The 12,115-nt window shown below is 37.3% G+C and overlaps 1 protein-coding gene across 4 annotated transcripts in view; it reads right to left on the minus strand.

Moving 5' to 3' along the window:
* The window catches only part of OPHN1 (oligophrenin 1), a 487,931-nt gene that overhangs the window by 19,661 nt on the left and 456,155 nt on the right, over nt 1-12,115 (minus strand). For all 4 annotated transcript variants that reach the window (XM_012733926.1, XM_012733925.1, XM_004694439.2 and 1 more), the window contains exon 21: nt 5,660-5,983. In XM_012733926.1, the coding sequence (XP_012589380.1) occupies nt 5,660-5,983 (324 nt within the window). The remainder of the gene's footprint in view (nt 1-5,659; nt 5,984-12,115) is intronic.

Genomic DNA, 12,115 nt, shown 5'->3' on the forward strand with positions numbered 1-12,115 from the left:
CCACAAGTTCTATTTCCAGCCAGGGAGCTGACCCACATGGCGTGGCAGACCTCTCCTGACCCACCCGCTGCTGCCCTCAGCAGTGTGTTTCAGTTGATCTGCCTGTTCTGCTCCCCACTCTGTCTGTGGTGAAGCCTCTCACCACCCCTGCACCTCTGGCCTATACCCCAGTACTGTATGCATACATAAATAAATCTTTAAAAAAAATCACTGTGACCTTAAAAAAAATTGAAAAAGCAATAAAAAGTCTCTTAAAAAAAAATAAGGAAGAGATTGTTTTACTAGTGAGTTTTACCAAGCCTTTAAAGCGAAACTAATACAGATCTTTCCAAATTTGGGGAAGGGAGAATGCTCCCAAACACATATCATGAGATCATAATATATATGATACTGAAGAAGAAAACTACAGACCAATATACCTGATGAACATAGATGCAAAAATCCTTAAAAAATAGTGGCAAGCCAAATTGAACAATGCATTAAAAAGATCATATAACATGACCAAGTGGGATTTATTCCAGAAACACAAGTATAGCTCAACATCCAAAAATTAATTAACAAAATTTACCACATCAACAAAAGGAAAGATAAAAATCATATTATCATATCAACTAATGCTGAGAAAATCTTTGATTCGATTCACCATCCATTTAAGATAAATACTCTCAAAAGTGGGTATAGACAGGACATATATCAATACAGTAAATGTTTTATATAGCAAACCTACAGCTAACATTCTCAAAGCTGAAAAACTAAAAGCTTTCATACAGGATCTGGTACAAGCTGAGGATATCCATTCTCACTGCTGCAGTTCAACATAGTATTGGAAGTCTTAAATAGAGCAATTATATAAGCAAAATATCTAAAATCTACATTTGCAAGAAGTAGTAAATTTATAATTATTTGCAGAGGATATACCAATGTACATAGAAAAAAACAACAAGACATTTTTAAAAGAAATAGAAGAGGATGGAGGGAAACAAACAAAAATCCCTGCTTATTGCAAAACCGGCTATCTTAGCCAAATACATATAAGCACTTAATTAACTCCTTATCAAAATTCTAATGGCCTTCTCTAAAGACATAGAACAAACACTGCTAAAATTGACATGGATGCACAAAATGAACCCCACAAAATCCTGGAAAAAATAAAAATCAGAATAGCTAAAGCTATCATGACACAAGAGGAATAATGTTGGTTTCGTACTCCCAAGATTCAAGCTATACTATAAAGCTATACTAATCAAAAACAATTATGATGCAGAATTAAAAAGTACACAGACCAATGGAATAAAATTGGTCCCCTACACCTACGTAGAGAGTTAATCTGTGATTAAGTAGGCAAGTGTACATACTGGAGCAAGGAACGCCTCTTCAATAAACTGTGTTGGAAAATCTGGACAGTCACATGCAAAAGAATAAAATTAGCCCACTATCTCACACGATACACAAAAAAATAACAACACAGGAAATACACTCCACTACTTCAGCTACAGAGATGTCTTTGTGGATTCATCTCCAACAGCAAGGCAAACAAAAGAAAATAAAAACAGTTGGGGCTACAATCTCAAAAGCTTCTACACAGTGAAAGAAAACAAACAGGCACCATACTGAATGGGAAAAAATATCTGCACATCATATATCCTAGCAAAGGACTGATATCCAAGATCTACAAAGAGCTAATACAACTCAACAAAAAGAAAACAAAAAACTCAATCAAAAGATGGACGGAAAATTAACACTCCTAAAAAGAATACATACATGACCACCAGGCACATGAAAATATGCTCATTATCAATTATCATCAGTGAAATGCAAATGAAAAACACCTCATATCTGGAGAACAGCCCCTATCAAAAAAACCCAGGAACAACAAGTGCTGGTGAGGGTGTGGAGAAAAGGAACTCTCTCACAATGTTGGTGAGAACATAGACTGGGCCCAGCTCCAATAGAAAATAGCATGGACATTTCTCAAACTATTAAACATGGACTTACCATATGGCCTAGCAATTCAAGTCCTAGATATCTACCTGAAGATTACAAAGACTTGAATTTTAAAGGAAACCTGCACTCCTATGTTCAGTGCAACACTACTTAAAACAGCCCAACTATGGAAACAACCTTACTGCCTCAGAATAGGAAGATTAGGTACATATACACAACGATCAGATCTGAAAAGATTAACTCATGCCATTTGTGGCAACTTTTATAGTACTGGGGATTATGCGAAGTGAAATACATCAGAAGAAGAAAGAAAAATATGGATGATATCACTAGTAAGTGAAACACAGAGAAACAAAACAAAGGAGTAGATAAAACCAATCAGTAACAAACCCTTGATATTTGGCTGTAGAAGTGAGGTTGTCAGAGTATGAGAGGGTGGGGAGAAACTGAGGTGGGAAGGTAGACAATGGACTATGGGGGGGGGGTTTATGAGTTTTTTGGTGCTAGGCGTATGTGGTTACATCATCTACCTACGGAAATCCTGTACCTCTAAACCACAATGTTCAAACTAATTTTACAATATACAAAAAATATAGTTCTGAATTGTAAAGGGATTCATAATAAATCATTTTTGCCCCACATATAAATATAAATATTAACTGTTGTCCCAAAGTGAAGTTTTTGAATATGAAAAAATACAGAAATAAGACCAAGGTACCTAGGAAACTTAGTTTCAAACCCTACCTCCACACTTAAAAACACAGTGACTGGGTAAGTTTTTTTTATTTTTCTGACCCTCAGTTTCTCCATCTGTCAAATGGAGATAATAAACCCTGTCTCATAGGCCTGTTACAATGGTTAGATTCAATAACAGGAGAGAAAGTACCTAGTTCTATGTCTGGAAGAAAAGAGGGCCTTTGACAAAATCATGCCAGGAAACAACATTGATTTCTTCGTAATGTTGACTGCTGTAGAAGCAAGCGATCTAACACATACGTAGTTTTTGCTGCTTTTAATTGCTAAAAAAATATGTGGTGAATATCAAATCGACTGAAATGGCATGAAGATAGGGTACAGGGCGCCAGCACAGTTGGGTCACTACAGCAATGAGTCCTGTGCAGTGACCCTTGGGGAGGCAAGCAAAGCTCTGAACAGAACTGAAATGTAGTGACAAATGTGTAGAGTAGGTCAGCTGAGGTGACAGCTCCTTCCCTCTGACACTGCCATACAGGCTGCTGGCCAGCACCAGGGGCTAAGAGCCATCAGTTATAGCTCAGGGTCAGAGCAGTTTACAGCATTTGCTTAATGATATCTGTTCAGATGCCTGGAATCTCTTAGCCGAGTAGCAGCCAAAGTGGGGAGGAAGGGAGGAATTAAGAGGTGAGGAAAGGGAAATAAATAATTTCACAGAAGCAGCTATACCAGAGATTTGGCTAATTCTCCACCGAAGCCAAAACTGCTACTTTAGCCCTGCTTTAAAAAGGCTACACTAGCCTGATGCTACTATGATTTAAGGCAGAAAGAAAAGCCAGACAATGCCGTAACCCAAATTTAGATAGCTTGGCCGATAATGGAGAGGCAGATCACAAACTGAAACTATTAGATCAGAGCAACTGTCGCCAGCAGCCAGGGCTGAGCTGTGGAGGAAGGAGAAGGGAATGATGCTGGTATTTAACTTTATAGCAAAAATGGTGAAGGCGGGAATGATAGGCAGGGCTAAGTTACTAAGCTGATAGGATCTTGCAGAGCTCAAGGCTTGGTGATAGGCAAGACAGATTTTACTGTGATGACGATAAACTGAGTTACGGCACTCTCTACCAGACTGATATGGAAGTTTGTATGACTTATACACCGAAGCACATGTCTACACAGAAGTCTGACTTTAATCTGCTATTTTACCAAAAAAGGCATATCTTAGAGAGAAGGACAGGGGGAGGGAATTAGCGACATTCTCAATATTGATTCTCTGTCAGATATCTTAATATTCCTTTTAACCCTAGCAATAATTCTGTGGGGTGGGCTGTTTCTCTCCTTTACAGATGTGAAAACCAAGGTGCAAAGAGGTGAAATAACTGAGCTATTGATGCACCAGTAGGTCAAAGTCAGAGGATTCACAGAGTTCGTTACTTAGTGGAAAAAATATCCGATACCCGTAGAATAGCTTCAGTTGCATTCTTAGCTCTGAGACAGTGCCATCAGTCCCATCCACACATATTGAGGTTATTAAATGTAGCAAAAAATAGAAGAGTGTGATTGATATGAATAACTGACTTGTTATACAAGAAGCTGGAATTCTATTGCCATCGAAATTTTTCTCTTTTTGTATACTCTGTTCTTTACATCTTGTTACTGTCCTATCATTTTCCCTGTTAGTCCCACTTTTTCTTACTGCTACTCTAGAATATAAGAAAGAAGTACAGAAACAATTTTTTCTGTCAAATATCATCAGATAGCTATTAATATTTTTGGTTTTGCAGATAATAAGGTCTCTGTTGCCACTACATTCTGTTGTAGCATGAAAGCAACCCTAGCTAATATGAATAGAGGACTATACTTGTTTGCAGACACAGAAATTTGAATTTCATATAATTTCCATATGTCATGACATATTCATTTTCCCTCCAATGTTCTCATTCATTTAAGGTATAGTTTGCTAAGCCCTGATACACAGGGACCTTATTCATTCATGTCCTCAGCACCTTGAATGGGGGCAGGATCACACTAAGTAGCCATTAAACCTTGCTAAATGAATTATACCAACTATTCTTATGTTCTTATATTTTTCTACATTGTGGAATGACTTAAATTCTTTTGGAACAGGACAGGATATAAAACATAGGGCACGCTTTTAGGTCATCTAGCTGGAAGTAAAAGAACCAAGATTTGGGTCTACACTTTTATTATGTCAAATTACATTTTATTTTCATTATATCATACTACATAGAACTATATCTCCATGCCACAAAATCCTCTCTAGATTAGTTCCAACCTCCAAACATGAGTTTCCACATGTAGCAGCCAATTAAGTTTGCAGAAATAAGTTCAAGACACATTTTGAACTTATAATCATTTTAAAAGTTCAGAGTTTTGTTCAAGTTATGTCTCTTTGTCTCTATTTCTACTAAACTATAGAAAGTGAAAATGAGAAAACAATAGTTCACACAGATTCAAACTTCTTATAGGACGGTAACATGACAGTTCTGCCTTATTGCAAAGAACGCAGGAGTTAGTGCCTGCGCAACTTGGTAAGATCCCAACTTTCCCATTACTAATTGTGAAACTTTGGAAAGTTACTTACCCTCGGAGTTTCCGTTTACTACTAGGAAAAAAAAAGTGGTAAGACATTTTTCATAATAGGATTACATGGGATTGTTACTATGAGAAATAATGTATCAGTAGCTGGCACAGTTTAAGACACATAGCAGATTCTTGGTAAATGGAAACAGCAAAATAATAATAATATTAATAAATAGTATCATTGTTATTTATTCCAAAAATGAGTACCTACCAATGTAAATAAGAGACCAAAATTCCTATCCTCATAGAACTTATATTCCAGTTAGTTTTGTGAATATTTCTTGTAACCTTACTCACCATTCTAACATTAGTGGTAGTAAATGGAATAGATATCTAACTTTCTCGAACCTCAGGAAGACTTTAAGGAGAAAAGTAGTTGGGATTAGTTCTAATTCCCATGCAATTCCCAAGCACTTACCCTCCTTTTGGTGAGCCAAAGGCCGAGGAGCTGGTCTCTTTATGTGGAAAGAGGGAGCCTTGGTGGGCCCAGAGCCTGGAACAGGTCCATTGGTGGCCTTTGGTATGGCTTTGCTCCCTCCATCCTGCAGCTTAGACACCAACTTCCCCACATCCACCTCAGGGCAAGCCTCTAATTTGCCATCAGAAACAGGCCTACTTGGGGACTTCCTCCCAGCATCAGCTTCCCCACTTCTTTGAATAGGCAACTTGGCATACTGTGGTGGTTTAGGGGTTTCTATACTGCTGGTGATAGTACCATTGGGTGTTTGATGTTGAATTTCATCTAGGAAAAGTTGGAGCAAAGAGAAGATTAATGCTAAAATTATCACCTTTTTATTTTACACATGCATACATAATACTAAATATTAAAATATTAAAAATTTGCACAGATATTTGAAGGAGCTATTACTGTGGAAGAGAGCAATAATATCCCACAAAATCAGTCTTCACCTACCCCAATAAATGCAGTTATGGGTTCCAATAAAATAGGGAATTCAGGTGAAGATCTGAGTATTGGACCTCTGAAAGTTTACCATAGATTCGATGAATCCAGAAAAGGGAGGGAAAGGGAATAAGGAGTGGAGAAGAAGGAAGAGGAAACAAGAGAGAGGGGAGAGCACTATGGACCATGGTGACGGAGAACAGCGGTGCTTTGGTGGTGAGAATTATGGTGACCATATTGGAGGGGAGAAATCGTATATTCGAAAAAGTTAACAATGAAGTAAAACAATAGTACTTCATTTCAAAATAGCTAAAAAAACATTAAAAAGTAATTCAACAGGCCCTCCCTGATGGCGCAGCGGGTTAAACCACAGCACTGAGAAGCTAAAGCCACTTCCACATGAGTTCGATTCCCGCTTGCCCCGGAGGTGACCACATGGCGTGGCAGACCTCTCCTGACCCGCCCGCTGCTCCCCTCAGCAGTGTACTTCATTGATCTGCCTGTTCTGCTCCCTATTCTGTCTCTGGTGAAGCCTCTTGTCACCCCTGAGCCTCTGGACGGTATCCCAGTTCTATATGCCCAAGTAATTAAATCTTTAAGTAAATAAAATAAATAAATAAATAAAACTTTAAAAAAAAAAGTAATTAATTCAACAACTTTATAAAAAAGATGAGTATGATTTTCATCACTATAAGTTAGTAAAACCGCAATACACCAAGATGTTTTATTCAAATGAGTATATAATCCAAAAGGGACTTAGAGGCTTCAGACAATAGCATATTCTAATCTTTTTATGTCATAATATTAGTTAATTCTTAACTATTTATCTCAAAAGTAATTTGTGAAGGTCTCTTAAATTTCAAGTTAATAAATTTATCAGAATTTAGCATCCTTCTCTATCTTCATAGTTTAATCCCCAATTAGCTAGCTTATGTTCTTCCTCTAGCTTAATTATGTTCTCCAATTTCCCTTGACAATAACACATTTCTCAGTTGTTCTGAATTTTACTTAAAGCTTTGAGAACATAATGAGATCAAGGGATATGCACTCCAGAAAAACTGACTTATACTAATACATACAAAATTTTGAGAGCTAACAATAAAAGATTCATTGAGTCCTTAAAACTGCAAATGAACCCCAGATTGAGAATCTCTACTGTATGGAAATTGTCACCTTCCTTAATAAAGTAGTGGTTAAGAATATAGGTTGTAAAAAAAAAGAAAAACAAAAAGCACAGATTTTGGTAAGCTAATGAGACCAAATAGCCACGTCAATCAATTTAATACATGAGGTTTCTTTAGACCCTGATTTTTTTGTTTGTTTGTTTGTTTGTGGAACTGTATTTTATTTGTGAGATTGGGTGGTCTCATTTTTTTTTTTTTAGTATGGGCCCTGATATTTTGAATGAAATTAAGGGAAAATCTGACTAGATACAGATTTTAAGGGATTACTATTTTGTTTTCTTTCAGGTTTGACAATGGTGTTCTGATTTTAGTTAACAACAAGAACAACAAACTATTAGCGATAGGAATTGAAACATTTGGGGCTGAAAGATATGATGGCTGGGTTGATGGAGTGGGAATAAATAAAACAAAATTGGGCATGTAGTGGTAAATTTTGAAACTGGGTGACAGGCACATGAGAAGTAAAGTTTTTTTTTTTTTTAACATATGTTTACATATAAAACAATCCATAATAAAAAGTTAAACAAAAATTCAGGTTCTAGAGGTAAGTGGTCAGTTATGAATCTCAGTTCTGTCACTGACCAACTGTGGGACCTTAACCAAGTTTATAATCTCATGGTTCCTCAAAATTTTCTCCTTAATAAAATAAGAAAAATAAAATTAACTATCTCATAAAGTTGTGAAAATAATTACTTGTGATGGTATACTTAAATTAGTACCTGGTACATAATAAACACTCAATGATTGATATTTATTTTTTAATATTATTACACTCTATGTGGGCAGTGAGGCAAGAGTTTCCATGTGGGAAGGAAGGGCTAACTATTGCTGCAAAGACTTTCCCCTCAGAGAATTTTCTTCTTCTTGGAAACCTGTCTTCAGTTACTGCTGCCACTACCATTAGGATCAGGGCCAAAAGGAGTTTCTCTATAGCTCCGTACTCTGGTCCAAGGGTAGATAAATGACTCTTTTTTTATTAACTTTAGCACAATTGCCATCAGATTAGATCCATCAAATCAGGAATTATCAAAGTCTCACCAATGATAGTAGAGACTAAGTACAAGAGTGTGAAGTTCACATGCTTCCAGGACATGCATTATGACAGAAGACATATTTAAACTTCTAACAATTAAGAGTAACCTTAAGCACATCTACCTTGTCAAAATAATTTAGTACCAGGGAAATAAATTCCATCTACATGTTTTAGGTCCAACATCTCAGTTACATGTTTCTAGCAGAATAGTTTCTTCTGATGGAGAGACCCCAGAAAATTTCCATCTCTACTCTCCTTTAGGAGGGACAACAGGGCTCATCTCTGCCCTATAGACCAAAACAGTATCGTTATCATGTCAAATAAGTATGAGGTACAATCTTTATAAATAACATCTACATACACAGTCTCAGAGAAGCCGCAATGTTCCGTATGAGAAAATGTTTCCTTAACTTGGAGAAACAGCAGATGGAATGATAATAGTAATGGAGACTTTGAGACTACATCCTTCTGCAAGGTGAACCATTTCTAGATTTTGAGGTATGCTGAATAATAATGATAAAATGGTAATGTCACAATAAGAATGACAACTATAATGGTGATAATGATAATAAATTTGTGCCAGATCCTGTTCTAAGTGCTTTACATGGATTAGCTTACATGGAATATTTTACATAATTTCAAAATTATTCCATAAAGTAGTAAACTCTTATTAGTCCCATTTTACAGGTAAGGAATTTAAGGCACTGAGATATTCATTGAAGTATGTATCCAGAGTTCACACTCTGATAAGAGAGTTCACAGCTCCTCTCAAGAAATGAGTTCAGCATTTTCTCTTTTGCCTAACCAGACATCCATTTTCACAGGAAAACACAGAGCTCTGGAGACTGGAGAGAACTGGCAGTGAGTAGGTATTGCAGAGGCCAAGTAGCCAATTATTAAACTCCTATGTGTTGATAGTGGTAGGGAGGAGATTTGCAAAGTTATACACTAGTTCAGCAGAAGAGATTATAAGAAATATTATACAACAAGTAAAAACATGCAAATAAGTTCTATGAGGATGACAGGGCTATTTCTGTTTGGGGACAGGAGAAGATCCTATAAAAGGTAAAATTTAGCTGGCCTTCAAGGACTGTTTTAGGTAGAAAAAGGGTAAAAGGGCATTTCAGATAGAGAACAATTTGTAGGCGTGAAAGACTGTGGATCCCCGTGGCCTCCAGGTGCTCTAAGGCAAGGTGGCTTTGTTGGACTGAGGCTAGCTAGCTTCGGCCTCCTGCCTGTAGATGTCCTCCCTCTCCCATCTCTATTGGGTCAGCACTGGCAGCAAGCCACCAGCTTGCCCTGACCTGAATGTAGGCCAGTCTGGGCTTTTCCTCCTTTTATATCAGCTCTAGGATTAAAAACTGAACTAATAAGTTGTGAACAAAATGGACCAATTAGGTGTAAGCGAAATGGGTCAATCAGGTGTGCACTAAATGGACCAATCAGGTTCATGTCTACTTCATTAGTTAATTATTTAGATCGAAAGATGCAAAACTAGCTGACTACTGGTGTTAAGTGGTCCGATCACATGTTTAGGATTGAAAATGGTCCAATCAGGCTTGTAGGTTGGGGGAGCCTGAGGAAAATTTAAGTCAAAGCAAGAGCCATCTTGAGTCAGTGTGCAGCCAGCCTCCAAAGATAGAAGTTGGACCACCACTAAAGAAGTCAGCAGTCAGTCTCCAAAAGAAGAATCATTCTGCTCATGGCCTCCAAAAACAGGATTCTTTGGACTACCTTCAAAGAAGTCAGCAGTCGACCTTTGAAGAGCAAATATTCATTGGACTGCCTTTGAAGAAGATTCTGCTCCCAGCCTCTGAAGAGAGAAATGCATTGAGCATTTGAATCCTTGGGATTCACCAGACCTTTGATGACCTTCGAAGACTTTGTGGACTTCATAGACTTCTGTACTTCCATACCTCCACAGACCTCCATAGAGATTCAGCTGCTTCACCTGCCTCTGGCTCTGACTCTGATATCACCTGAAAGGAGTACTGTTGGGCTCAGTCCACCATCCCAAAGTGCTGACCATGGTCTTTAGTTTTCCAGTACCACTTCCTAGTGCTGTTCCAGTATCCAGCACGTCTTTCAGACTGCCATTGTGGGCAGCTGCAGTGCCAACTCATCTTCCATAAGTCGTCTTTGTTTGGGACTTTGGACCGTGTGGACACTGTCTGAGATGAGAGAGGCAGCTAAGGCCTTCAAGGCCCAGCACAATGGCACCTCTTTTATAGGTTCTTCTCCTGTCCCTCCAAACAGAATTAGCACTGTCATCCTCATAGTACTTATTTGCATGATATTACTTGTTGTATAATATTCCTTATAATCTCTTTATAATATTCCATATAATCTCTTTCTTCTGCTGAACTAGTGTGTAACTTTGCAAATCTCCTCCCTAACACTATCGACTTCTTTTGCCCAATCTCCCGTTTGTTAAATAAATCCTGTTGTTAAACACTGACCCTGAGTGCAACTGAGTGTTATTGCAGATGTGTGTACAGGTAAGAACCCACCAACAATAACTTGCCATCTACCTTGGACACTACCCCTTAGTACTGTTTTAGATGCTCTTTTAAGAGTCTTCTTTACTGTTTCAAGATCACGGTTTAAGGACATGTAAAACAAAAATAAAAATGTAGTGTGATTTGTACAGAGAAACCAATTTTAAATGAAAAGTATGGGTAGCTGTAGATGAGTTTGTTATGTTGTATTAGACTATATCATGAAGGCATAGGTGCCATGCTTAGGAATACAAACTTTGGCATTGGGATGCAGAGAATCCTAACTTTTTCTAGAAAGGAACTGTCATCATCACATGGGTCTTACAATAACCCTTTATGTTCACTATGAAAAATAAGCTGGGCCAGAGAGAATGGAGGGACGAAGACCAGAAAGAAACTGTAGCAGCAGTCTGAAATAGCAGCAGAAGAGACATACTGAAAAGATGTTAAAAGAGGACAGGATTTAGATATGGGGGTATGAGGGAGTCAATGATGATAGTGAAAGGAGTCACTGAAATGCTATAAAAAAGGTGAATAATAAATTTCGGCATAAAATAATGAAATAGTACTGGTCAAGAACAGTGGTGAGTAGAAAGACTGGCTCTTTCTCAGAATAGTGTTCAGGTGGTTATACATTTGCGTGTGTGTGTGTGTGTGTATGTGTGTGTATGCATATACACATATATACGTTATATATATATCACAACAGATAACGTGAATATTGGAATAAGATGGGTGCAAATTGTTGCTCTGTCATCAAGTAGCTTCATGAATTAGGCAAATTGCTCTCCATTTCTGAGTTTCCAACATCTTCATTATAAAATGGATGTTAATATACCTACCTCACATGGGAAGTGATGAGGATTAAATGAGTATAAATTCACACTCATTCAAGATGGCTAGAATTTTAAGAAATGGTTAAGAACAAGATGTGAAAACAATCTAAGTGCCTGTCAGTAGATGAATGAAAACAGAAAATGGGAATATATATACATATGGGTGTATACTATATATTTAGTATAATGTTTTCTAGATTCAAGCATATTACTGAAATGTCAGGATATCCTCTTTTAAGGCAGAAGTACATATATGTGTACATATATTATGTATAATATATAAATCACATAATTTGCACATAATATATAAATAAGCTAGATACAAAGATAACTTCATGATTTCATTTGTATATGAAATCTAAAGAGTCAAATACAGAGAATGAGCAGAATTATAGCTGTCAGGGGCAAGAAGGTGGGGGAAG

Source organism: Condylura cristata, unplaced genomic scaffold (genome assembly GCF_000260355.1).
Source record: "Condylura cristata isolate star-nosed mole 26May11 unplaced genomic scaffold, ConCri1.0 scaffold00043, whole genome shotgun sequence".
Lineage (NCBI taxonomy): Eukaryota > Metazoa > Chordata > Mammalia > Eulipotyphla > Talpidae > Condylura > Condylura cristata.